Source organism: Microcaecilia unicolor, chromosome 3 (assembly GCF_901765095.1).
Source record: "Microcaecilia unicolor chromosome 3, aMicUni1.1, whole genome shotgun sequence".
NCBI lineage: Eukaryota > Metazoa > Chordata > Amphibia > Gymnophiona > Siphonopidae > Microcaecilia > Microcaecilia unicolor.
The window spans coordinates 174,557,221-174,581,322 of NC_044033.1; the positions used below are offsets into that span (position 1 = coordinate 174,557,221).

Genomic DNA, 24,102 nt, shown 5'->3' on the forward strand with positions numbered 1-24,102 from the left:
ATGCACAAACCGATTAAGTGCTGCTAAAAATTAGAAGGTTAGCCACGAACAGGTGATTTAACTGGCCAGGAGCCATTTCCAGCTAGTTAAATCGCTTTGAATATCAGTCCCCAAATTTCACTGTGTGGCCAATATTCAAAAGGGTTTAACTGGACAGGAGAGGCTCCTGCCCAGTTAAACCCTACTAAGCGAGCCGGCATCTGATATTCAGCAAAATTTAACTGGTTAGCGCTGCTGAATATCACCGCTATCTGGCCATCCTCTAACCAGATGGGTTAGAGGTGGAGGTGGGGGCTAAGAGGGCAGACAGGTAACTTAGCTGGTTAGTGGCGATTTTCAGTCTGCTAACTGGCTCAGTAACTGCATAAAGTTAAGACAGCTAAAGAGCTGTACTAACTTTATGTGGCGAGATAACCGGGCACTGGTATGAATATCTGGGTTGCCAGTCGTACCAAGATATTCAATGTCAGAAGCTGCACATGTTCCAGCATTGAACATCCAGGATTAGTTCAGGCCACGGATGGAAGCAGCTTACCACCATGGGCTGAATATCAACCCCTAATCAGGGCCACTGAGAGACAGAGCCAGGCCCAGGGCCCCCCCTTCCTGTATCTACTCCTCCCTCGGTCTGTCACTCTCCTGCTCCTGTGTGCCAGGATATGGGTTGTCACCTTAATACAATCACCTGGGTCCCAACACCCACGAGCAGCGCTCGGCAGCCCTGCCCCTAATCAACTAAATTTTGGAGCACAAAAGATGGACGGCACAGAAGTGGATTTAGGATAGGCAACAGGAGTCTTGCACAGATTTTCAGTACTAGGCTCATAAATTAGTCTTATAAATCTAGTCAAATGAATGGCAGGCCTATATTTTATAAGAATAACCTGCTTCTATAATGAAAAAAGGACAAAAAACACCTCAAACAAGAACATTCCCACAAATGACACAAACAAAATGACACAAACATTTTCAAACTAAACACCCCTACATATTAACTGAGTTTCACAGGGAGCTGTGATCTGCAACTCCCACTACAATGGCTGGACTGATTTTGGAGAAAGACACCATAAAAATAAGGGGAGGAAAAACCCTGTCAATGGAAGCTCAGAACACCGGGATGCCAGCCCTGATTCCACCCGTACTGGAAAGGTGCAGAGGAAATACTTTTAAAACAAATAAGAGGAAATATTTTTTCACTCAACGAATAGTTAAGCTCTGAAACTCTTTGCCTGAAGATGTAGTAACAGAGGTTAGCATATCTGGGTTTAAAAAAGATTTGGACAAATTCCTGGAGGAAAGGTCCATTGTCTGCTACTGAGACAGACACGGGGAAGCCACTGCTTGTTCATGGGATCAGTAGCATGAATCTTGATACTATTTGGGTTTATGTCAAGTGCTTGTGACCTGGATTGGCCACTGTTGGAGGCAGAATACTGGGCTGGATGGACCACTGGTCTGACCCGGTATGGCTATTCTTATGTAGAATGTAAATATACAGAATACTGAGGTGAGGCCATTTTAGTTGTGGGGGTGAGTGACATGAGCAGAGACTTGACTGTCCTCCTATGACATCTTCACTATTAAGAGAGGTGAGAAATATATCTGCATATGGAGTGGGGATGGAGAACCGCAGAAATGGGATCGCCACTCCATGGAATACAAATAAAGGATTAAATATCACATTAAATTATGTAACACTGTATTCAATTTACTGTGTTGTAAGTTTGGTTCCTCCCTAAATACTTCCTACAGAAACTGTGATTTTGATCAACACCACATCCCCTCCACATCCCCTCCCCCCGCCCCATATAGTCAGATTCACAACTACAAGAGGAGGAAGGGTTCAATAACTCAGTTTCCATCTTAGTTCTGTAAACGGTGCACAACATTTCAGCGCATCCAATAGGAGACCTGATAAGACTGCTGTCTCTTATCCTCAGTTTTTGACAATTTAGTCATAGCAGTGCTTGAAAAACTTGAAGCTAATTCTGGTAAAATGCATCATGATTTGATCATTTCAGAGTCAGAAGCAGTGCACTCTTTAAGACATGATACATCTATTATCATTCATAGAACAGACAAAGCGGGAGCAGTAGTCCAGAACCAGGTTGATTATGAACTAGAAGCCCTGTGCCAGCATAATGATGATAATTACTACCTAGAATTTAGGGGTCCTTTTACAGAGCCGTGTAAGCGTCTACACGCGCCCAACACATGCCAAAATGGAGTTACCACGTGGTTCTTGCGGTATTTTCATTTTTGGCGCACGTCTGATATGCACATCTGAAAAATATTTTTTATTTTCGGGCGCGTGTCATGGACGCGCACCAAGTGGTATTTGGCACATGTAGGTCATTACCGCCCGGTTAACGCGTGAGTCTTTACTGCTAGGTCAATGGCTGGCGGTAAGGTCTCAGACCTAAAATGGACGCGCGACAATTTTCATTTTGCTGTACATCCATTTTCGGGAAACATTTTTAAAAGGACTTTTTTACAGGTGCACTAAAAAATGGATCGGAACACGCACAAAACCCGTGCCTACACTACCGCAAGCCATTTTTCAGCGCGCCTTTGTAAAAGGACTCCTTAGTGAGGATCCTACGCCAGCTTTGACTATATTCATAGTAACATAGTAGATGACGGCAGAAAAAAACTTGCCCGGTCCATCTAGTCTGCCCAACAATTTAAACTCATATGTGCTACTTTATGTGTATACCTGACCTTGATTTGTTTCTGCCATTTTCAGGGCACAGACCGTAGACGTCTGCCCAGAACAAGGCCCACCTCCCAACCACCAGCCCCGCCTCCCCCCACCGGCTCTGCCACCCAATCTCGGCTAAGCTTATGAGGATCCCTTCCTTCCGAACATATATGATTGGAAACACTGGAATTTAAAGTTATCACAGAGAAGGAGTTTCATTTTTGTCATAACCTCACCCCACTATTCCTGTGATTTACTTTGTCTCAAAAGTGCACAAGTCCCTTCAGTCATCTCCAAGATGCCCAATAGTTTCAGGAATAGGCTCTGTATTAGAGCCGTTATATGATTTGATTTTATTTTGAAATCTGAAGTTCCTAAGTGTAGGTCCTTTGTGAAAGATTCTACGGCTATCCTGAATCTCTTGTCACTTTCTGCCCCTAAAGGATCCTTATTAGCCACTCTTGATATTACATTTTTACATACTAACATTCCTCAAGAGGAAGCAATTGATGTTATTAAGTGTCATCTTGAAGTGTTAGCATTATAGCCTCGCAGAATAGAATTTTTGATAACTTTTTGCACGGATAGCATTCAGCAAGAATTATTTTTTATTTGACACTAGATTTTTTATGCAAATTAAATGCACAGAAATGGGAGCCACAATGGCCCCCACTATTGCGTGTCTATATGTCTCCAAGTTTGAACAGGATTTTTGTACTGCTCACATTACAAATATATTTTGGAATGGAAACAATATATATAGATAGCATATTTTTAATTTGGACAGGCACCTTTATATTGTTCCAAGAGTTTCTTCAGTGGTTAAATTCATGCAATAGAAATTTACAGTTCACTGCTCCTACTGATTATTACACTCTTCCTTTTTTGGATATTATGATTAAGTTGGAAGGATCACATTTCATAACTGACCGTAACACCTTGTTGCATCATTAAAGTTTCCATCCCAAACATTTGAGGGACAATTTGCCAGTAGGGTGATTCTTGCGACTGTGCTCCACAGTAGAAGATTTTAAAATTAGAGCAGGAGAAATGTTCTCTCGATTTAGTGAACGAGGATATCCTTTTGGGAAAATTAAACAGGCTTATAAACGGCCATTGTACGCTAACCAAGAACTGTTACTACAACCAGTAAGTAGGACATCTAATTCTAGATTAGTTTGTGTGCTCCCGTACTCTGACAAGGCATTTAAAATCAAGCATATTATTCAACAACATTGGCATGTATTGCAGAGATATGATATATTTCAACAGTGCCCGCGGTTTGTGTTTGCACGAGGGAAAAACCTGAAAGATCAGATATCCAGGTCGCATTTTTTGAAGTTATTAAGCACTGATGCTAGAACAGGTGGCCATAGTGCTTGTGACCACTATAAAGTATATCCTGATGAGATGGTGGTTCATGAGGTCCAACATTACAGTGGAGTGTTACATTAAAATATCAAACGGATTGTTCCACTAAAGGTGTGGTATATTTGATAACTTGCCCTTGCCAGAAGATTTACGCAGGACACACAACACGATCCACACACGGATCATTGAACATCTGAGTCGTATACGAAGTGATTATAGTGAGGCACCTTTAGTACAATATTGGGTGCAGTACCAGCACACACTGGAAGATTTAAAGTTTCTAGTGGTGGAAGCTCTGTATTTTTTAAGAGGGGGTGATCTAGCTAAGCATTTGTGGAGGTTGGAACAAAAGTGGATATTCAACTGGGACACGAAGGAAACAAAGGGTTTGAATCATGAAGGGGAATGGTGGGCATACTTGTGACATAAGGTGAGAGACAGTTTTTATTCAATGATATGTACCCGGGTGAGATGAGCCTTTAAGTTTCAAAGGTTTTTAAGAGGTCAGTTTCACTTCTGGGTTAGTCTTGGCGTCTCTCACACATTATTATGAAAGAAGTACAGTGAGGTATGGAGTCCTATCCTGTATTTTAACCCTGCTGTAAGATTGTTTAAAGCTGATAGCATCTGAAATTGATATGTTCATTGAAGAAATGGATAGTTCTTTTTGTTATTTTTACTTGCAGTGACTAACACAAACGGAAAGATTTGTTTGTTGGGTACCTTGAAACAGTGGCATGCGAAACATGGTCCAAGTCGGGACCCAAGATCAATTTCAACTATAAGTCATCTGGCATTTTGAATATTTTAGATTCACTTTGGAGTAAGAAAATGAGTACATTTATGGAAAAGTAAGAGAAAGTATAAAGAATATCAATTTGAAAACAGTGTGCAATGATTGGGAGTTTAAGGATGGAATTAAAAAGGCCTTATTGGTCAGTGTTAGTCCTTCAAGTTATATGAGCACACCCTATATACAAACAAATATATTTGTTTTTGTTTGTACTGGTGTTAGTTGAGTAATAGCTCTGTGGGATTTTTGTGACTATCTTATCCTCAGTACACATTTATCAAAAAATGTTCTTCAAAATAACTTGTCAAAGTTTAGAACTCTTATAATTCAACAATTTTATTGATGACCATGCACAAGATATACATGCCACAACTTGAATACACAGAAATCCAAATGTGGGCAAACTTTCCATTAGTTCAAATTGTACATTCCGTCATCTAATTTTACAATATTTCTCCCCCCCCCCCCCTTTATGCTCTGGTGCAACAATACTGGTAATAAAACATCAGATTAAATATACAATGCCTATAGCCTTATGTCCAGACTATCAGCCAGTTATTAACATCGCAAGTTTAGAACTCTTAAATAGCAGTAAAGAGCAAAATCCTAAAAAAAAAAAATACATATAAAATTATAGCCACAACAAGGACTATGTCCTTAAGCTCCCTAGACAGTTAAAATCTTACAGAAATTGTAGACTTCTAAAGAAGAGACCTTGAATAGAGCAACACCATTACAATCTTTGAATTGGACTCAGCAATTTGGTACTGAAGTTGTTAAGAACTGATTTCTCTCTTTTTCAGGGTGCCAAGATTAACAATAAGCACAGCTCTGGACACCTATCAACAATCAGCGGCCTGACTGATGACCAAACACAGGTCAGGACAGTTACCCATTGGGTCACCATGAGTCAACACTGACCACATGTAAACAATAAGATTAATATGTTTCCTGATCTGGCTGTTTCTATTCAACATATGTGGAAAAGATTTCTTGCTATGCAATCCCAGGCTTCAGCATTGGGAGTCAATTTCTTTCTTTCTGTAAGCGTATTCTTAAGGTAGATGGAAATATGTATCTTTCCACTGACACTGATCAATTGCTTCATAGGGTGACTCCATAAATACTGCACCTCACGCTATTAGGATAACCTTAGCATTTGGTGAGTCAGTGTGTGTACAGCTGTAGCTAGCTTACTGTTTCTTTTCTTTTATGTATTGAATACTATCTATCTACAGTTCTTGAATTATTTCTCCTACTGTGGATTTCTGTTTTCATGGGTCATTTTTCCTTTTTTTTTTTTTTTTAGTCTTATTGACTACTTCTTGGTTTTGCCATATGTGAAATTTTCCATTTATTTTCATGAGACATTCTAAAATAAAAATTGCAAATTTTTTATAAAAAGGGCCTTGTCAGCATTACCGCACCAGGGACCGTTAGTCCACTTTGATAAAAGAGGCCCTAAGTCATTCAGTAAGCATGCTTGCACTGCTGCTAACTGTGTTGTGCCTTCTGTGGTGTGACAGAATGTGTCTGTGTGTGTGAGGGAAGCTTGCATTGCCGCTGCCCATACTCTCCCTGTTCTATGGTGTGACAGTATGTGGCAGAGGGGGAGGGGGAAGGTTTGCACTTCTGCCTGTGCTATGCCTGTTCTGTGATGAGGCAATGTTTCTGCTTGCGTCTGTGCATGGCAGAAGCTTGCACTTCTACTGCCTGTGCTGTTCCTGTTATGTGGCATGACAGTGTGTGTGTCTGAAATAAACTTGAATTGCTGCTGCCGATGTTGTGTCCCTGTTCTGTGGTGGGGCAGTGTGTGTGTATGAGGGAAGCGTGTGGGTGTGAGGGAAGCTTGCACTGCTGCTGCCTGTTCTTTGTTCTGTGGTGGGGCAGTGTGTGTGTGTGTGGGTGGGTGGGTGTGTGTGTGGGTGGGTGGGTGTATGCATGAGGGAAGTGTGTACTGAAGCTGCCAGAGCTGGCCCTGCCAATAGATGGATTAGGCGTTCATGTAGTGCAGCAGAATCTGAAGGGTAGCAACACAGCACCGGCATGGCCTGCAAGGCAGTAAGAGAGCAACAATAAGCCTTTGAGTTGGGGAACACTCTGACAGGAAGTTTGCATTGGATGGACAGGATGCTGTAAGCCAGGAGCACATGAGGGGTACTGAAAGGCTGCATGCCGTATTTCCTACTTGGGCACAGGTTGTGTGGTGATTGCTGCAGCAGAAGTAACGGGAAGGAGAGATGCTGGTCCTGGCGGGGGGGGGGGGGGGGCATGGGTGAAGGAGAGAAGCTGGAAAAAGGGGTTAGAGGGAGGGAAGGAGAAATGCTGGTCATGGCAGAGGGGGGTGGTGGTGAAGGACAGAAGCTGGATATGGGGGGGTGGAGGGAGGGAAAGAGAGATGGTCATGGCAGGGGGGTGGTGAAGGACAAAAGCTGGACACAGGGAGGAGATGGGAGGGAAGGAGAGATTCTGGTCATGGCAGGGTGGTGGTGAAGAAGAAGCTGCACATAATCAGGGTGGGGGGCGGGAGGGAAGGAAGGAAAGATGATGGACAACTGGGAGATGGTAGGAAAGGAAAGAGGGTTGCTGGGCAAGTGGGGGAGGGGGGGTAGGCATGGCCAAAGATGCCTGGCTGCTGCCCATACTGTACATTTTCTCCAGATAAATGTCTGTCAATCTTTAGAGCAGTAGTAAAAATAACTGTAAAATGTAAATACAAATGAAACTCTTGCCTGCAGAGACTATGCATTACCTAAGATTTCTACAACAATAATTCAATCTTAGCAAATAAAGAACTGGTATATCAAGTCATGCAGGCCTTTATAAATTCACAGGGTGAGTGAGGGGTTTGGATTACCAGTTTTCTTCCTTCTTTGGCAAATAAATCAAACTCGGTAATTCTTGGAACATACGGGCAAACAATTTAATTAAAAAGCCGTTCGCCTGCTGCCTCCCTATATCTCCTGTGTAGGCATCGCCCCCTCTGCAGATGGATCTGTTCTCTTCCTTTGCCAATAACAGTCAGCCTAAAATACGGTGCCACCCGTCGCCCCCTCCAGCCTATACCATAACTTGTATTCATAGCCCAACAGTCTCCAGAGATAATGCCGATTCCCGTTTTACCTTCCAAAATCCCCCTTCTCTCCCCCCACCCCACCCCACCAGTAGTCACAGAAAGTTTTCACTCTTCCTGAGACATAAACTCAGATCTTTTTTTTCCTATTGCCACCCCCTCCCTTACCTCCCACCCCTACCCCCAAACCCACTCCCAACCCCCTCTGGGGTTAGTGCGGAGGAAGCAGAAGAGGGGTGGAGGTGGGAAGGGTTTGAGATGTTTTGCAGGAGAATAAAAAGGATTCACCGTGGAGGGGAAAGGAGGAGCGCACGGTGGAGAGAAAAAAAGAAAACACGCCTGGCTGTCACTTCGGCCGAAAGGGCGAGCGATCAGTGCAGGAATGCAAAGGATGCCAGCAAGCCCCCAGCCCAGACAAGAGGAGCCACTGACCTCGTACCCGGCAATAGCAGCAAGTGCATTTGAGCAGGACTTTCCGGAACAAGTGCTGGCAGGAGCAGCTGTGCGGTGCTGGCTGGTCCCCTTTCATTGTGCCCCTGCGGCTCGGGGCATGGCAGCGGGGCGCCCGGGCCAAGAGGTGCCAGCCATGGAAAGGCACTCCCGTGCGGGGGCAGGGACAGAGAGAGAGAGAGCGCGAGCTCTGCCCGATCGTGTGTGGATGAGTCTGTGTTAAGCAGGCTGAGAGCAGGAGGAGCCTTCTAGTGCTGGAGCTTCCAGGAGGCACCATCCCCTCCCCTCCCTCTCGGCTCTCCCCCCCCCCCCCTCCCCGACCGCACAAGGCCTGGGAAACGTGACCACCTTTCTGCACTCCGTCTCCCCTCCCGCTCCCACCGTAAGCGCCCTTGAAACTTCAAACCGCTTTGCAAAAGAGCATAGTCTAGAAGACATGGTTGTGTGTGTGTGTTTTTCCCCTCCCTCCCTCCCCCGATATTTTAACAGGAGATGCTGGGGACCATGTTACCTCCCCTCCCCCTCCCCTTAGTGATAGAACACTGACTCCCATGTTGGCTCTAGTATAGTGTACAAAGAGGGGCATTTTCAATATGACGTCCAAATGCAAAACGTTCAAAAATTCAGGTGCTTCTTTGAATGCCATTTTCAAACAACAAACGTCCAAGGGAAAAAAAGCACCAAAACCAACCATTGGGATGTATGGGGGGCCAGCGCTCTTAGTACACTAGCCACACAGACAGAGCAGTGGGGCACCCTAGGGAGCGCTGCAGAAGACTTCACATAAAGGTCCCAGGTACACATCTCACTGGTGCCCCCAAAACTCACCAGATTCATGACAAGGTGGGAGAAAATGGGGCAGTAGCTTCAGTAGGGACTAGGAAGCCCAAAGGAGCATAAGAATGCACCTGGAGCATCCCTGCCCCAGTTGCCCCCCATCCCCCATGATCAAGCATCTCCCCGTCCTCTCTCTTACAGGCCGAAACTGAAACTGCCACAGAAACTGTCTGAAACAGGGTTGCCAAATTAAAAAAAAAAATTCCCACACAAAACAGCCCAAAAACCGCACACACCCCACCCATGCCGTCATCAACCCCGCCCCTTCCGTCATCACCCCACCCCGCCGTCATCAACCCCGCCCCTTCCGTCATCACCCCGCCCCCGCCGTCATCAGCCCCACCCCTTCCATCATCACCCCGCCCCCGCCATCATCAGCACCGCCCCAACCGTCATCGCCCCGCCCAAAACGTCACCAAACCCGCCCAAAAAGTCACAAACCCCGCCTCTATCACCATTAGCCCCACCCCCTGCCAGCTGAAAAACCGCCCCAAAATCCGCACAAAAAAACACAAAATGAGCCCAAAAAACCGCAACCCGCCGCGGGCAAAAGTTTCCCGCGGCGGGTTGCGGAAAAACGCCCAATTGGGCGGGAAAACCGCCCATCTGGCAACCGTGGTCTGAAAGCTTTCGGCAGATACCAAAACTGCGTTCAAAGCTCATCACCTGATTTTGGCCAAAACTGAAACCAATAACTCCAGTTTGGTTGTGTGAAATGTGAACCAGTGAGGGTGGCCGGGAATTGTCAGAGCTTGCAGTCTGCATCTTTCTGCTAAACCCACTCTGCTAAACCCACAGTATCCATGCCAGAATATAATTTAAATATTGAAAGACCATATTTTACTTCCAAGCAAAATATCCTTCACAAGCACGGACCACAGCTAATGAAAACTGAGACTAAAAGCCATGTTGATTTTGTGCCACACGTGGAGAGGCAGCTGGCCATAATTCCACAGAGAGGCTAATTCCTATCAACCCAAATTTACAGACTTAAATTCCTGCTAAAAGTTTGTATCAAAATCATTTATTCAGATTACTGTACTTACCGAATAAACTATTGTACAAGATTATAACTGCATTATTTGTGATCGCAGTACTAAAAAGGAATCCCTGATGGTTAGTGGTGTTAAGGCAGAAGTGATGCCCCAGTCACAGCGGCCATTTTGAGAGCAGAGGCAGAACAGGCAAGAGTAACTGAGACCACAAACAAAAGAAGGAAAACCGTCCACGAATGGAATAAATCTAAATAAGAAACAAAAAGTGGAGTCCACAACAAGAATAGAAATCAGAAATCCTTTATTGACAGCATCAATTCTATGACCCGACACAGCTGTGTTTTGGCATGAACATATGCCTGCATCAGGGGTCTCTAGACCATCTTATGTATCAAAGAATTCATCATCCTAGCTCTCCACTGAGTCATTAATGATGTTCTTCATGTGCCTCTATGTGCCACTGAACCTACATGAGCCCTCAGTAGAGGTCACAGTCACATTTTTACTAATTTTATTTTTTATTTTTGTTACATTTGTACCCCGCGCTTTCCCACTCTTGGCAGGCTCAATGTGGCTTACATGGGGCAATGGAGGGTTAAGTGACTTGCCCAGAGTCACAAGGAGCTGCCTGTGCCTGAAGTGGGAATCGAACTCAGTTCCTAATCACATTCTGCTCTTTGAATGTCTATTCCAGAGCCGCTGAAAGACTGAACCGGGCCCAGGGCAGGGCCGCCGCCCCCCTCAAATCGTCGTACGTTGCCGCCCCCCCCCCCCCCGATCACGGCTGCTGCCACCCCCCGATCGCAGCCGCTGCCACAACAGGATTGAAATACCTTGGCTGGAGGAGTTTCCCAAGGCCCTGCCAGCAGAAGAGGTCTTCCTCCAGCATTGACTGCCTGCCCCTACGGCTGCTTTTCCTCTCAGGGCGTGCTCGGTTTCAAAACCGAGCATGCGTGCCTGAGAGGAAAAGCAGCTGCTCAGCAGTGGGCAGAAGAGCAGCGCTGGAGGAAGCTCTGGGTTCTCCCCAGCCTCCAAGGGGGGGCCCGTGCGCTGGAATTTTCTCTTTCCTGCTTCTGTTGGGATGCGATTACTCAGGTCATCAGGAGCAAGAGAGACCCCGGTGCTCAGCCCCCCTGGAGGCCCAGTCCTAGGGAATTTTGCCCCCCCCCCCGCCCCCCCCCCCTCTCGGCAGCCCTGTCTGTTTTTCCATCTTCTCTTATTCTGCAGCTAATAGCGGTAGAGCCCCACCATTGTCCTTAGGCGATTTTAAAGCACATTACTCTGGATTCTGTTTTTTTAAATGCACAAATTGACACATGGGGGGGTGTTCTATATATGGTGCCTAAAAAATCCATGCAGTAAACATTTCCACCTAGGCATATTCTATAAGAAATGCTTAGATTTATGCACAGGATATAAAATATATTTAGATGGACTTCACTGCGACTAAAACTACATGCAGCCATTTATACCAACGAAAACCTGGTGTAAATCTGTGTGTAGATTTATAGGCAGTGGGGCATATTCTAGAATGCAAATAAATTTTGGAATGCTGACAAAACGCCCATATCCCTGCCCATAACCATGTTCCCTTTTGCCTGTGCACATTAAAATGTAGGCACAGTGCACTACAGGGATTTGTGCGTTTAATTTTTAATTAAGACCAATCAGTGCTTATTATTGCTTGTTAAGTGCTGTTAACAATGCTAATTAGCTTGTTGAGCCAATTAAGTTATGCGCGTTATTATAGAAGCCCCCTGGATTTTCAACGCGGAAATCTAGTAGCGCTATATAGATTCCAGGGGATAGCACCCAAAGTGGCAGCTGCAGGCTGGGCAGTGAGAAGGGAAGCAGGGCAAGGCTCTCATGCACATTTGAGTCACATTGCTGCAGTCCAAATGCCTGCCACCCTAGATGGACATCTGGTCTGCCTAATGATTGGTCTGGCCTCGCCCTCTGCCCCATGTGATGTTTTTTAAAATGTCATTTTCTTACTGTGTAATCAGTTAATTCATTTAGCTTATTTTGTATATATCACCTGCAAGAGTAAATGCTGAAGTTTTGTACATTCTGTAGTATGTTTTTATCTGTTCTGGGAGGGCCCACAATCTCAGTTTGTACCTGAGGCAATGGTGGGGGGGGGGGGGGGGGTTAAGTGATATGCCCAAGATCAATAGGAGCAGCAGTGACATTTGGAATGTCCAATTTTGGATGAAAACTAGTAGCAAATACAAAACAAGAAATGCAAAACTCAAGGGCAGAAGAGAATATGCTTCTGCCATCTCAATCTTGATAACATAAAAATGTTAGTGATAGGAGGAAGTGCAAAAATGGCATTGTGATACTCAAAGGTGAAGGGGAAGAGCTAGGGGCGTAGCCAGACCTCGCGGTGGGAGGGAGCCAGAGCCCGAGGTAGGGAGGCACAATTTGGTCTGCCACCCCCCCCCCATCGCTGCCGTGCTGCTCCCCACCTAGTACCACAGCAAATACCTTGGCTGGTGGGGGTCCCCAACCCCCATCAGCTGAAGTGTTGTCCAGCGCCGGTCTCCGGCGCTGCCGCATAACTTGCCCTGCTCTGTCTTCCCCTTACGTCCTGCATGCTCCTTTTAGTAACCTAGTAACATAGTAGATGATGGCAGAGAAAGACCTGTATGGTCCATCCAGTCTGCCCAACAAGATAAACTCATATGTGCTACTTTAGGTGTATACCTGACCTTGCTATGTATCTGCCATTTTCAGGGCACAGACAGTAGAAGTCTGCCCAGAACTAGTCCCGCCTCCCAACCACTAGCCCCGCCTCCCACCACCGGCTCTGCCACCCAATCTCCGCTAAGCTTCTGAGGATCCATTCCTTCTGAACAGGATTCCTTTATGTTTATCCCACGCATTTTTGAACTCCATTACCTTTTTCATCTCCACCACCTCCCCCGGGAGGGCATTCCAAGTATCCACCACTCTCTCCGTGAAAAAATACTTCCTGACATTTTTCTTGAGTCTGCCCCCCTTCAATCTCATTTCATGTCCTCTAGTTCTACCGCCTTCCCATCTCCGGAAAAGGTTTGTTTGCAGATTAATACCTTTCAAATATTTGAACGTCTGTATCATATCACCCCTGTTTCTCCTTTCCTCCAGAGTATACATGTTCAGGTCAGCAAGTCTCTCCTCATACGTCTTGTAACGCAAATCCCATACCATTAGTGAAATTGAGCATGCTCAGTTTCAATAAAAGGAGCGTGCCGGACGTGAGGGGAAGACAGAGCAGGGCAGGCTACACAGCGGCAATGGAGACCGGCGCTGCACAATGCTTCAACTGGTGGGGGTTGGGGACCCCCACCAACAAAACCAGGGGCCAAGAGGAATTTTTTTGGGGGGGCAGGTCCCCATGGCCCTACCTAGCTACGCCACTAGGAGGAACATGTAGAAGTTGATAATGATAAGGCAGAATTGCTTAACAAATATTTCTGTTCTATGCTCACAGATGAAGGGCCAGGAGCAGGACCGCAAAAGACACACACAAATAGGAATAGAGGTGTGGTAGATTCTGAACAGTTTTCAGAGGACTGTGTTCATGAGAAGCTGGCTAAATTAAAGATGGACAAAGCGATGGGGTCAGTTGGCATACATCCGAAGGTACTGAAGGAACATAGGGAAGTTATAGCAGCTCTGCTGGCTGACCTTTTCAATGCTTCTCTAGAGTCAGGAGAGGTCCCGGAAGACTGGAGAAGAGCAGATGTGATCCCTCTTCACAGAAGTGGAAGTAAGGAAGAGGTTGGGAACTACAGGCCAGTGAGTCTGACTTCTGTGGTAAGTAAATTCATGAAAATGCTTTTAAAACAGAGAATAGTAAAGTTTTTGGAATCCAATGGGGATTATAGGACCCGAGGCAACATGGTTTTCACAAGAGGCAGGTCTTGTCAGACAAATCTGATTAATTTCTTTGACTGGGTGACCAGCTAGTTGGATCAAGGGAGAACGCTAGAGGTGATGTATTTAGATTTTCACAAAGCCTTTGACACGGTTCCACATAGATGACTAATAAATAAACCGTGTGCCCTCGGTATAGGTCGTAAAGCGACCTGAGAGGGTTAGGAACTGGTTGAGTGGAAGACGACAGAGGGTAGTGGTAAATGGAGCTCATTTTGAAGAAAAGGATGTTATCAGTGGTGTTCCGCAGGGTTCGATTCTTGGGCCGGTTCTGTTTAACATTTTTGTAAGTGATATTGCTGAAGGGCTATCTGTTAAGGTTTGCCTCTTTACGGATAATGCCAAAATCTGCACTACAGTAGACACCCCTGATGATGTGGATAATATGAGGAAGGACCTAGCAAAGCTTAAAGAATGGGCAGGAATTTGGCAGCTAAGATTAAATGCTTAAAAATGCAGGGTAATGCATTTGGGCTTCAGAAACTCAAGGGAATGGTACAGTTTAGGGGGGTGAAGAACTTTTGTGCATGAAAGAGGAGCAGGACTTGGGTGTGATCGTATGTGATGACCTTAAGGTGGCCAAACAGGTAGAAAAGGCAATGGCGAAAGCTAGAAGGATGTTTGGATGCACAAGGAAAGGAATGGCCAGTAGGAAAAAGAAGGTGATGATGCCCCTGTATAAGAGACCTCATTTAGAATATTGTATACAATTCTGGAAATCATACCTTCAAAAACATATAAACAGGATGGTGTCAGTCCAGAGGGCAGCTAGTAAAATGGTCATTGGTCTTCAGGGCTGGTCTTAGCAAGTGTGGGGCCCTGTGCAGACCGGTTTGGAGGGCTTCCCCACCTAGCACCACCCCGCATTGACAGGAGAAGAAAACCCAGAAAGACATGCAAACAATGGAAATATGTTAATCACCAAGGTACATTCTTCTGACATTGACAAATGCCAACTCTCACCACCTGAGTTGTGTTGCCTGCAAGCGTCGTGTCGCAGTAAGAAGGAAAACAGAGCTGAGTTGACTAATCCGCACTTACTCTCCTCAAGCCTGGCCCATCGATGCTGGAGCTTCCTTCTGCCACGGCCCGCCTTTGAGGAAGAAGGAAGTTACGTCAGAAGTGGGTGGGCCACGCGTCAGGACAGTAAGGGCCCCTTTTACCAAGCTGTGGCAAAAGGGGGCCTGTGTTGGCGTCAGCATGTGTTTTTGATGCGCACCGAGACCCTCTTTTACCGCAGCAGGTAAAAGGTAATTTCAGGGGGGAGCCCTTACCGCCACCCATCGAAGGTGGTGGTAGGGGTTCCCGCGCTAACCCGGCGGTATCTGGGCAGCGCACGGCACTGCCTGATTACTGCCAGGTACACACCGGCACCACAAAAATTTGAGGAGTTTAAATACGGGGGATTTACCTTGCCAGGATTGAGATGCTTTCTACAGAGGTCATTGCTTATGGGGAAAAAAATCATATTATTATGTTGGAAAGAGCTGGCTGGTCCTTCCCTGGTTCAGTGGAGAGTACAAATGATTGAGCTACTGAAAATGGAGAGACGAGGAATAAGGGACCTTGATTCGAAGGAGGGCAGGCGCCTACAACAGATATGGAGCCGTTTTTGGGACACGTTACAGCCAGCGGCCAGGAGTAAACTTCTTAACTGATGTGCACACATAGACTGTTATGATAGGATAGTAGTTGGGGGGGGAGGGGGAGGCGAAGGGGTGGAAGGGAGGGGAAGGAGGGCGGAAGGGTGTGGATTGTAGATACCAACCGTTTAAGATCTAGTGTTGTTTGTTGTGGGGATGTGGAATCTGATTGGTTGTGAAAACTAATAAAAATGATTTAAATATTGGTGGTGCTGGATATGATGGCACGCTGGGGGTGGGAACTACCACTGGGCTGCTGCGTTAGCCTGGCGGTACTTCCTTTTTAACATATGTACATAAGTACGTAAGTAATGCCACACTGGGAAAAGACCAAAGGTCCATCGAGCCTAGCATCCTGTCCCCGACAGTGGCCAATCCAGGTCAAGGGCACCTGGCAAGCTACCCAAACGTACAAACATTTTATACAAGTTATTCCCGAAATTGTGGATTTTTCCCAAGTCCATTTAGTAGCGGTCCATGTTGGGCTTACCGTCACTTTGTAGAAGGGCCCCTAAAGTGACTGTGCCGGGTGCGGGATGGGGAACCTGAAAGGTATCCAGGCAGCTGAGGCAATTTGTGGGAGTGGGGTTGGGCGGGACAAGGGTTCGCAACTTGTGCAAAATTCATGCTGGGGACGCGACCATCTGACCACGACCACAGGGCCCCTGTGGTCACGAGTCCCTGTGCGGTTGCCCTTGCGTAAGACCGGCCCTGGTGGTCTTTATCATAAAGCGTATGGAGAGAAATGTAAAAATCTCAGTATGTATACTTTGGGAGAAAGGAGGGAGAGGGGAGATAAGATAGAGACGTTTAAATACCTACGCGGCATAAATGCACAAGAAGCAGGTCTCTTTTAATTGAAAGGAAGCTCTGGAACAAAGGGGCATAGGATGAAGATGAAAGGGGATAGACTCAGACATAACCTGAGGAAATACCTTTTCATGGAAAGGGTGGTGAATTTGTGGAACAGCCTCCCGGTGGAAGTGGTGGAGACGAAAACAGTATCTGAATTCAAGACAGCTTGGGACAAGTACATAGGATCTCTATGGGAGTGATAGGGAGAGTAGATAGCATGGATGGGCAGACAGACTAGATAGGCCCTATGGTCTGTATCTGCTTACACTTTTCTCTGCTTCTGTGATGTGCTGAGGCTAAAACTGTGCATAGGCCAGTGGTTCCCAATCCCAAACCTGTCCAGGGAAGCCCCAGCCAGTCAGGTTTTCAGGACATCCACAGTGAATATTCGCAAGTTAGATTTGCATGCACTGCCTCCAATACATGCAAATCTACTTCATGAATATTCATTGCGGGTATTCTGAAAACCTGACCGGCTGGGATTCCTCCAGGTCAGGTTTGGGAACCACTGGCATAGGCCAAAGAAAAGGCCCTGCAACCATTCACCTTATTTTGCAGGCTCTCTTTTGAGATTTAGTTTTGACAGCCTAAAATGATGCTGCCTTTCAGCTTAATTGTTAGTCTGAGCCTCAGACATGTTTCAAATATGCATTTTTCCATGAGAAGCTGTGTGGTTTCTCAGTTCAGGTTTCACGTTTTTTTTTTTAAATGCCTGCTATTTCATTTTACCTACTGTACCGTTTTCAATTCCTTTCCATGGCTGTTCTAATCTTGAAATCATGCTGCATGCCAGCTCTGGCAGTTCCCTAGTCAAGGAGTTGCTGTTACAGGACCACATCCACTAAAAAGGAGAGGGAATTAATCCCTCCTCTGTATTTAAACCACAAAATGTACCAGCCCTGCAGCAGGAAATGTAACCAAACATCAAAAACATTAAAAAAAAAATTACAAAAATGGTCAAAAGATTTTTTTTTTCATGGGCTGCATTGGAAAGTATGCATCTGGCTGCCAAATAATATCTGCTCCCTAAATGCCATTAAAGCTACAGAGATTAGAAGACAAACATCCTTCTTCTACAGAGTTTCTTCGTTTCTAAACCCTTTGGGGCTCTAGCACTGCTTCTGTTCTTCTCTCTCTCTCTCTATTTTCTGTATCTCTTTCTCTATGCTATGTTTGTCTCGATGTTTCTCTCCCTAGTGTCTGACACACTCTATTTTTCCTCAGTCGTTTTGTTTCTGTGTCAGTGAATCTATACTGTATATCTCTCTCTGTTTCCTATTGTATTGTCTCTTTTCTCCTCTATGTTGCTTGTTGTGAGTCTGTCTCGCTTGCTAACAGGGAGACAAACTCATTATAGTTTTAAAAAAATTAAAAAACAAATCACCATGTCTCAGGTTTGGTAAATAGCTCCAGGCTCTCAGGATTCTTTGAGCCAGTTCCTGAATGACTGAACTGATTCAGATTCAATCCAGAACCCGTCCAAAGCAGGAAGAGAGCAGAGGGGTAGGAGTAAAGGATGAGGTTTGGGAACAATCAGGACTGAATAAATCTGTCTCACTGGGATCATCACTCATGTTTAGTGCTGGTGTGAATGCTTGAGAACTCTGGGGGGACTTTTACTAAGGCGCAGGGGCGTAGCCAGACTTCAGCAGGTGGGGGGTCCAGAGCCCGAGGTGAGGGGGCATATTTTAGCTCCCCCCCCCCGGTGCCGCCGACCCCCCCTGCCATTGCTGACTTCCCCCCCCCCCCCACCGCCGTCAACCTTTGCTGGCGGGGGACCCCAACCCCCGCCAGCCGAGGTCCTCTTCTTCTCGCAAAAGGATGTCAGAAACAGAAGGAAGCCTTTTGCGAGAAGAAGAGGACCTTGGCTGGCGGGGGTTGGGGTCCCCCGCTGGCAAAGGCAGGCGACGGTGGGTTGGCAGCGGGTCGTCAGCAGGGGATCCAGGGCCAAATCTACGGGGACTCAGGCCCCCCTGGCCCCACGTAGCTACGCCACTGCTAAGGCGCACTCATGTTTTTAGCGGGCACTAAAAATAGGTGCAAGCTAAACATTACAGATGCCCATAGGAATACATTGGCGTCTCTAACGTTTAGCGTGTGCCTGTTTTTGGCAAGTGCTAAAAACGTAAGCACAAGACCCCCATTAAGATCTATGCTTTCTCCACCTGCCTACAATATTTTGATCCTGGAAAATACTCGGATTACACACATTTTTGAGAAGCAGGTCAAAGCCATCTCCAGCTATCAAGAGTATATTCAGATCAGGCAGTTGTGACTGGAACCTAGATCCAACCAGGCTGGGCACATGCCACTGCTAAGCCTCCAGGAATTTGTAGCCCGGCTGTCCTCATGGACAAGTGCAGGAATAATCCCTGACTGTTTCACCAATGGGAGACTGAAAGTACCGGCTCCGAGTGTCTCTCGTGGATCAGAAATGCTCGGCAACTGCACGCTTTGTTGACTGTGTTCCAATGCAGAACATTCCCTCTCAATGCCAAGTAAAAAAAATAGGTCATTTTAGATCATTCAGTTCGAAAAATCTGTACGATATCCCTTTTCCTTCTGATTTATGTTTTATTTCAGAATACAATAAAGAGCTATCGCATTCAACTAAATATTAACCCCCAGAACACTACCTATCATCATAAACCTAAGAACAAGGGCACTTAGGGGCCCTTTTACTAAGCCGTGTAAGCATCTACTCCTGCCAAACGTGCACCAAAATGGAGTTACCTCATAGTAACATAGTAGATGACGGCAGAGAAAGATCTTTACGGTCCATCCAGTCTGCCCAACAATATAAACTCATATGTGCTACTTTATATGGCTACTGCGTGGCTCTTAAAGTAATTTTATTTTTGTTGCGCGTCCGATACGCAGGGCCAAAAATTTTTTTCCGTTTTCTGCCGCATGTATCGGATGCACACCAAGTGGCATTTGGTGCGCGGTCATTACTGCCCAGTTACCATGTGAGACTTTACCACTAGGTCAATGGCTGGCGGTAAGGTCTCAGACCCAAATGGTCGCGCGGCAATTTTCATTTTGCCGCATGTTCATTTTCAGTTAAAATTTTTAAAATCCCTTTTTTTACAGGTGCGCTAAAAATGATTCTGCACGCACCCAAAACCTGCGCCTTGAATCAAATAGATTGAAAATTCTGCAGGAAGCAAAACACTCCTTGGAATCACTGTGGATTGAAATTCCATGTGCAAAGGGGAAAAGGATAGTGATAGGAGTGTACTACCGTCCGCCTGGCCAGGACGAACAGACGGATGCGGAAATGTTAAAGGAAATCAGGGACGCAAACAAACTGGGCAACACAATAATAATGGGGGATTTCAATTACCCGCATATAGACTGGGTTAATGTAACATCTGTACACGCAAGGGACATAAGATTTCTTGATGAAATCAAGGACAGCTTCATGGAACAGCTAGTTCAGGAGCCGACAAGAGAAGGAAAAATACTAGACTTAGTCCTTAGTGGTGCTCATGATCTAGTGCAGGGGGGTAACGATACGAGGGCCGCTTGATAACAGTGATCATAATATGATCGGTTTTGATATTGGCATTGAAGGAAGTGAAACTAGGAAATCAAGTACGCTAGCGTTTAACTATAGAAAAGGTGATTACGACAAAATGAGAAAAATGGTGAAAAAAAGACTGAAAGGAGCAGCTCGCAGAGTAAAAAACTTGCATCAGGCGTGGATGCTGTTTAAAAACACCATCCTGGAGGTTCAGGACAAATATATTCCACGTATTAGAAAAAAGGGAAAAAAGACTAAACGTCAGCCGGCGTGGCTAAACAGTAAGATAAAGGAAATCATTAGAGCCAAAAAACAATCCTTCAGAAAGTGGAGAAGAGAACCAACTGAAAGTAACAGGATAGATCATAAGGAATGCCAAGCCAAATGCAAAGCGGAGATAAGGAGGGCAAAAAAGGACTTTGAGAAGAAATTAGCGTTGGAAGCAAAAATACATAGTAAAAACTTTTTTAGATACATTAAAAGCAGGAAACCGGCCAAAGAGTCGGTTGGGCCGCTGGACGAAAATGGTGTTAAAGGGGCGATCAAGGAGGACAAAGCCGTAGCGGAGAAATTAAATGAATTCTTTGCTTCGGTCTTCACCGAGGAGGATTTGGGGGGGACACCGGTGCCGGAAAGAATATTTGAAGCGGGGGAGTCAGAGAAACTAAACAAATTCTCTGTAACCTTGGAGGATGTAATGGGTCAGTTCAGCAAGCTGAAGAGTAGTAAATCACCGGGACCTGATGGTATTCATCCCAGAGTATTAATAGAACTAAAAAATGAACTTGCGGAGCTACTGTTAGAAATATGCAATCTGTCCCTAAAATCGAGTGTAATACCGGAAGACTGGAGGGTAGCCAATGTTACTCCGATTTTTAAGAAAGGTTCCAGAGGAGATCCGGGAAATTATAGACCGGTGAGTCTGACGTCGGTGCCGGGCAAGATGGTGGAGGCTATTATTAAGAATAAAATTGCAGAGCATATACAAAAACATGGACTGATGAGACAAAGTCAGCACGGATTTAGTGAAGGGAAGTCTTGCCTCACCAATCTAATGCATTTTTTTGAGGGGGTAAGCAAACATGTGGACAATGGGGAGCCGGTTGATATTGTATATCTGGATTTTCAGAAGGCGTTTGACAAAGTGCCGCACGAAAGACTCCTGAAGAAATTGCAGAGTCATGGAATCGGAGGTAGGGTATTATTATGGATTAAGAACTGGTTGAAAGATAGGAAGCAGAGAGTAGGATTGCGTGGCCAGTATTCTCAGTGGAGGAGGGTAGTTAGTGGGGTCCCGCAGGGGTCTGTGCTGGGTCCGTTGCTTTTTAATGTATTTATAAATGACCTAGAGATGGGAATAACTAGTGAGGTAATTAAATTCGCCGATGACACAAAATTATTCAGGGTCGTCAAGTCGCAGGAGGAATGTGAACGATTACAGGAGGACCTTGCGAGACTGGGAGAATGGGCGTGCAAGTGGCAGATGAAGTTCAATGTTGACAAGTGCAAAGTGATGCATGTGGGTAAGAGGAACCCGAATTATAGCTACGTCTTGCAAGGTTCCGCGTTAGGAGTTACGGATCAAGAAAGGGATCTGGGTGTCGTCGTCGATGATACGCTGAAACCTTCTGCTCAGTGTGCTGCTGCGGCTAGGAAAGCGAATAGAATGTTGGGTGTTATTAGGAAGGGTATGGAGTCCAGGTGTGCGGATGTTATAATGCCGTTGTATCGCTCCATGGTGCGACCGCAGCTGGAGTATTGTGTTCAGTACTGGTCTCCGTATCTCAAAAAAGATATAGTAGAATTGGAAAAGGTACAGCGAAGGGCGACGAAAATGATAGTGGGGATGGGACGACTTTCCTATGAAGAGAGGCTGAGAAGGCTAGGGCTTTTCAGCTTGGAGAAGAGACGGCTGAGGGGAGATATGATAGAAGTGTATAAAATAATGAGTGGAATGGATCGGGTGGATGTGAAGCGACTGTTCACGCTATCCAAAAATACTAGGACTAGAGGGCATGAGTTGAAGCTACAGTGTGGTAAATTTAAAACGAATCGGAGAAAATTTTTCTTCACCCAACGTGTAATTAGACTCTGGAATTCATTGCCGGAGAACGTGGTACGGGCGGTTAGCTTGACGGAGTTTAAAAAGGGGTTAGATAGATTCCTAAAGGACAAGTCCATAGACCGCTATTAAATGGACTGGAAAAATTCCTCATTTTAGGTATAACTTGTCTGGAATGTTTTTACGTTTGGGGAGCGTGCCAGGTGCCCTTGACCTGGATTGGCCACTGTCGGTGACAGGATGCTGGGCTAGATGGACCTTTGGTCTTTCCCAGTATGGCACTACTTATGTACTTATGTACTTATGTACTTATTAATAAAGGTGGAAAGACGAGCAAATGACAGCCAGCATAGTTAAAGGGAGATGTGAAAGAGGCTAATAGAGCCAAAGGAATATCTTTCAGAATATGGAAAAAAGATCTGAATGAAGAAAACAAGAAACAATATAAGCACTGGCAAGTTAAATGGAAAGCACTAATAAAGAAGGTCTCAGAGGCAAAAACTCACAGTAATAACTGTTTCAGGTATATCAGAAGCAGAAAGCCTGTGAATTAATGGGACCATTAAATCATCAAGGAGTATAAAGGGCACTCAGGAAGGACAGAGCCATAGCAGAGAGGCTGAATGAATTCTTTGCCTTGGTCTTTACTAAAGAAGATGTAAATGATGTTTTTCAAGGGTGATGTTGCAGAGGGACTGAAAGAAGTCTTAGTGAACCTGGAAGATGTGCTGAGCCAAATCGACAAATTAAAGAGTAATAGATCACCTAGACCGGATGGTATGCACCCCAGAGTACTAAAAGACCTCAAATATGAAATTACAGATCTGCTGTTAGTGATCTTTAACCTGTCATTAAAATCATCCACAGTACCTGAAGATTGGAGAGTGGCCAATGTAACACTTATTTTTAAAAAGGTATCCAGTGGCGATTCTGGAAATTACAGACTGGTAAGCCTGCCATCAGTGCCAGACAAAATAGTGGAAACTATTATAAAGAATAAAATTACAGAACACATAGACAAACATGGTTTAATGGGACAAAATCAGCATGGATTCAGCCAAGGGAAGTCTTGCCTCACCAATCTGCTTCATTTCTTTGGATGCATTAATAAACGTGCATAAAGGTGAGCTGAATGATACAGAGGCATATTTTCAAAGCACTTAGACTTACAAAGTAGTGTATCTAGATTTTCAGAAAGTGTTTGATAAAGAGAGACTCCTGAGAAAATTTAAAAAACCCTGGTGTAGGAGGCAATGTTATGTTGTGGATTAGGAATTGGTTGATGGATAGAAAACAGAGGGTAGGATTAAAAAGCCAATTCTGTCAGTGGAGGAGGGTAAATAGTGGATTGTCCCAAAGATCTGTACTGGGACCGGTGCTACTTAACATTTTTATTCATGATCTGGAAATGGGAACAATGAATGAGGTGACTAAATTTGCAGAGAACACAAATCTGTTCAAACTTAAAACGTATGCAGATTGTGAAAAATTGCAGGAAGACTTTAGAAAGTTGGAAGTCTGGGCATCCAAATGGCAGATTAGATTTATTTTAGACAAGTGCAAAGTGATGCACATTGGGAAGAATAATCCAAATCATAGTTGTTTGATGGTAGGCTCCACCCTAGGAGTCAGCACCCAAGAGAAAGATCTAGGTGTCATCATGGACAATATGCTGAAATCTGCTGAAATCTTCTGACCAGTGTGTGTGGCAGCAGCCAAAAAAGCAAACAGAATGTTCAGAATTATTAGGAAAGTGATAGAAAATAAGAGAAGGAACATTATTATGCTTTTGTATTACTTTGTGCAATTCTGGTCACTGTATCTTTAAAAAGATATAGCAGAATTAGAAAAGGTTCAAAGAAGGGCGACCAA

General features: G+C 45.2%; 1 protein-coding gene across 5 annotated transcripts in view; it reads right to left on the reverse strand.

The window, feature by feature from the left end:
- The window catches only part of ARHGEF25 (Rho guanine nucleotide exchange factor 25), a 317,210-nt gene that overhangs the window by 208,975 nt on the left and 84,133 nt on the right, over positions 1-24,102 (reverse strand). Inside the window, exon 1 of one of the 5 annotated variants that reach the window (XM_030196601.1) lies at positions 8,371-8,586. The exons of 3 other annotated variants lie outside the window; for them this stretch is intronic. In XM_030196601.1, the coding sequence (XP_030052461.1) occupies positions 8,371-8,467 (97 nt within the window). In that variant the 5' untranslated portion in view covers positions 8,468-8,586. Of the gene's footprint in view, positions 1-8,370; positions 8,587-24,102 lie in introns of those variants that run through there. One more of the 5 variants, XM_030196602.1, reaches the window with a different exon arrangement.